The 4,466-nt window shown below is 36.5% G+C and overlaps 1 protein-coding gene across 1 annotated transcript in view; it reads left to right on the forward strand.

Moving 5' to 3' along the window:
- Positions 1–185: 185 nt before the first annotated feature.
- The window catches only part of LOC118339107 (TGF-beta receptor type-2-like), a 6,502-nt gene continuing 2,221 nt past the window's right edge, over positions 186–4,466 (forward strand). Inside the window, exons 1-3 of the mRNA XM_035676642.1 lie at positions 186–209; positions 497–675; positions 1,523–1,565. Of these exons, the coding sequence (XP_035532535.1) occupies positions 186–209; positions 497–675; positions 1,523–1,565 (246 nt within the window). The remainder of the gene's footprint in view (positions 210–496; positions 676–1,522; positions 1,566–4,466) is intronic.

The raw sequence follows: 4,466 nt of genomic DNA on the forward strand, positions 1-4,466 counted from the left end.
ACAGGTAGACACACAGGTAGAAACACAGGTAGACACACAGGTAGACACACAGGTAGAAACAGGTAGACACAGGTAGAAACAGGTAGAAACACAGGTAGACACACAGGTAGACGGTGAGCCAAAAATAAACAGATTTTACTGATTTAATGTCAACAAACGGATCAGAATGATGAAACAACATCACGATGTCTGAATTCAAACTCCTGTCGGTCTGAGAGACGACGAGCAAACAACTTAAAGTGCTTGTTTTCTGAATGGAGTCTTTATTTATAACACAATGAAGATACGGTGACAAACTCAACGCTGTTCAGTTCACGTGAGGTTTCCTGTTTAAAATATGACTCTTAATGAATAAATAACTCAAATCCAGCAGAATGTAATACTGGAGATAAACAAATATACACAATATAAGTCTTGTGTATCGTGGTGTTGTTATACGGCTGCTCTCTGCTCATTATATAAACCGTCCCTTCACCGTCTGATGTGTCTCTGCCAGCAATGCAAGGTGTGCAGTGAATCGGGGAAGTCGTGCGGCCCCTTGGGGCCCCCGGACGGCCCCGGGGTGGAAGGGTCCGACTTCGTGCTGTACGTCAGCGGCATCACGACGGAGCGCTGCGGGCAGGAGAACATAGTGGCCTACGCCGCCTACTGCCAGCTGGAGGCGGAGCTGGACAGGTGAGGAAGGCCGACACGGTATTCAGAGAGCGTTTCATCGTTTTACACCGAGAACAGGTTACCATAATGTGGTGTGTATTCGTAGATAGCAACTGTACAAAACATCGTATTCTTTAAGCGTTAGTTTCCTCACAGTGCTCCTTCAGTTCCCAACCTTTCTCCTTAAGAAACTGTTTTCTATAATGTAATAAACTCACAACCACGGACTCAGTGACACATGTTATACATATTTCACATTATATTAAAACTGAACAATGAATCCAAACAGTGAACTCAGGAACTGCAGGAAGTTTCTGTAAAACCAGAGATGTGGATGAATTTTGAGCAGATAATTTCCTGTTTAGGGAACTTTTTATACAATTCTCTGTCTGTATTCTGTATTTTTATAATTTTTAACAATCAGACAGACTTTATAAACTTCTTTTTTGATAAACTTTAGTGTTTTCTCTCTCTAAGACTGGGTTCGCAACCCAAAGCTGATTTTATTGGGGTCAGAATTTCTTCCTCCTGCTAAAACGCATTTATTTTGTTTCATTCATAAAGTTTTTAAAATGTGTTCACTGTTTTACTGATGAGAGGGAATAAAAACAGTGAAGTGTTACAGTAACGTTACATTCATAAAACATAGTTGTGATTTATCAAATGTGTTTCTGCTTTACCTGTTTAACAAAATCTGACGTGATGCAGAAAACGCAGTAAAAATGCTCAAAACGTTCATTTCTACAGTCTTCTCTTCTCACTGTGAATCCTGTCTGTCTGTCTGTCTGTCTGTCTGTCTGTCTGCCTGCCTGTCTGTCTCTCTGCCTGTCTGTCGCTCTGTCTGTCTGCCTGTCTGCCTGTCTGTCAGCAGCAGGTTGAACACACTGAGCACAGAGAGCGACAGGGAGGGAGTGAGACAGGGAGGGCGTGAGACAGCCAGAGAGAGAGACAGACACCCACACAGACAGGGAGGGCGTGAGACAGTCTGAACTGTATTTATTAAACGTTAGATTGTATGGAAGACTGTTTCTGCCAGAATTAAAAATAACATCAAAACTAACTGATGATGAAAAATCAGTTCATGTTCAGTAAAAATTATTAGATTAAAAAAATCATAATTATGAGATAAAGTCAATTATGGGGATAAAGTCGATAATTATTTGAGATAAAGCTCATAATTTAACAAGGGATTTTATGAAGCGCTTTTGATATACTTTTTGGGCCCAGAAATGAGCTTCCATAGATCCGGGAGCTTTTATATTAAAGGAAAGTGGGAACTGATCAATAATCTATCACTGCAGTTTTATGTGAATTTAAATAATATATTAACAGACTGAAGATAAAACTGTACGATCAATAATAATTTATATTAATGTTTGTTGTTTATTTAAACACATTTATGAGCTGTTTGTATTTGAATGTTCTTGAATAAAGTACACTGGGGATCCTTACCAATTTCCCACAATGCACCCTGGGCCAGGGTAAACAGACTTTAAACACTAAAATCTATAAGTTTAGCAGTTTTCACGTTTAATTCTGCAGTAATGAAAAAATATTAATAAAATTACAAAGAATAATCTGAAATTTACTCTAAGTAAAATAACATGACATATCTGTAACTAAATTAATCAGAAATGCTTATTTAAAGAAAATGCTTTTTTCAGCTAAAGATTAACATAATGTGCAAATCTAAAATTTATTCACAGATAGTTTACTGTTTAATTTAATAGATTAAACTGTTATACTGTTGATACATTTCTAATAATATATAAATTTAGTGACATTAACAGTAAATAACAAGTATTGTTGTTTCATTTTAATGTGTTAGTTACGTTACACTGGACTAGATATCTTGTAATACATGATGGAAGTTGAATAAAGTGTTGTTTATCAGTGGTATAAGCATCTGGTAAAACGTCAAAAAATAGTTTTTTTTAGTTAAAAATCCAATAATAATACACAGCCACTCTGCTGTAAATGTAGGCTGATTATGTTGTATTTAAAGCCCAGAGGTTCCACCTGGATTTATAGGGCTCATTGCATTGGTTCAGTTTAAATAACTTTAAATAACATTAAAAAGACAAACTGTCACCACAAGAAAAACTGTATTTTATTATAGAAAATTAAACTGTTTTTTACCCGAGTTATTTTCTTATTTTACTGTTTTTTTTTTACAGTGCGAGATGTCTGTCCGTCTGATGACATCCACGGTGACATCATTGTGTGTGTTCGCCCGTGATCTGCGCCTCCTGGTTTCCATCGGCCACCGATGCTCTCCTCTCATCTCACACCCAGCACACAGCACCACACAGCACACAACACTCTCACCCTTTGATGGTAATTTGATTTTGACACAACCGACGCTTTGTGAGTGTGAGAGATGCAAACAGGACGGGAGAGGAGAGAGAGGAAGAAGGAGGTAACAAGATGAGAAGCAAAGGAATTCCAACAAGAGATCAGAAAAGGAGATGAAGAGGAGGGAGGAAGTAGGAAGAAAGAGAGGAGGATGAACGAAGGAGACAAAGAAAACAAATTAATTCATTAAGAAAGTTTTTATTAACTTTTAATATCATTTAAAAGAACTTTTACGTACTTTAGCTTAAAAGCTCAAAGGAACAGAGCGAGAGAGGAGGGAAGAGGAGAGGAAGGCCAGGCATCAGATTGTAAACTGTTTCATTATTTTAATTGAATCATTTATGCTCTAGAACATTTAGTTGTTTTCAGGCCGTTGGTTTGTTTTAGTCCTGTTTGTCCTGCTTTTTAATAACGAATAAAAGGAAAGGAAGGAGATATGAGTGAGGAGGGAGGAGGGACAGACTTGAAGTTAAGGAGAAAGGAAGGAAGGAGGGAAGAAGGAGGAGGAGGGAAAGAAGGGAAAGGAAGGAGGGAAAGAAGGAAGGAGGAGGAAGCAAAGAAGGAAGAGGAAAGAAAGGAGACCAGTGATATGAAGAGCTGCAGTTCCTGTAGCGTCCAACCTCAGCAATTACACTGTATACAGTGAGTAGTTAATAATTATTTATTGTTTATCGAAAGATTAAAAGCTCATCAGAAGGCAATAAACAGAAAACTGATGTTTTACTTTTAAGAAAAAACATCAGTTTCACCTGTTAAAGTTTCTAAGAGAGAAATATTTTGTCAGATTTTACAGTTATCATAAAAGACCTTTTAAGTAAATACTAATCTAATCTTGTAAGATTAAAAAACTATGATCAAAGAAGGCTTCACTTATTTTAAAGTGACCAGTGACTAATTTGTAATTTTTATTTTTCTGTCATAACAAAAAAAACTTAATCAAGAATCTTTAACTTAAACTTTAAAAAATTGTTGAATTTGTTACTTACTCCAATGTTCAATGAATCTATTTTTAACCCCAACTTGTGGAGTAAAACAACTTAATATGTTGGAAAAAATCCTGCTTATTTCTATTTAAATAAGGTACAATTAGATAAACTGAAAATCTTAATATATAAAAGCCTGTTATTCATTGAATAATTTGAGCATCAAATACCGGCTTCATTACATCATACATTAGTATAATATATATATATATAGTCGTCTGTGTCAAATCTCTTCCCAGGTGAGGTTTCCCTTCTCATAAAGTAAACCAAGGTGAGTTTCAGGTGAACCAAACAGGTAACACAGTCAGCACCAGTAAGAGTCCGTCGTGGTCAGCATATCAGGATTCTTTATTGAATGACGGGCAAAATAAACTGAAGAGATTTTAATCCCCCTTTATGAAAATAAATAAATCATTTTCTTTGCTCTGCAACCGTAAGCCCCCCCAAAAAAAAACACCTGCAGCTGATTTCATC

The sequence above is a fragment of the Morone saxatilis genome, unplaced genomic scaffold (assembly GCF_004916995.1).
Source record: "Morone saxatilis isolate NCDOM2014 unplaced genomic scaffold, NCSU_SB_2.0 Contig5, whole genome shotgun sequence".
Taxonomy (NCBI): Eukaryota; Metazoa; Chordata; class Actinopteri; family Moronidae; genus Morone; species Morone saxatilis.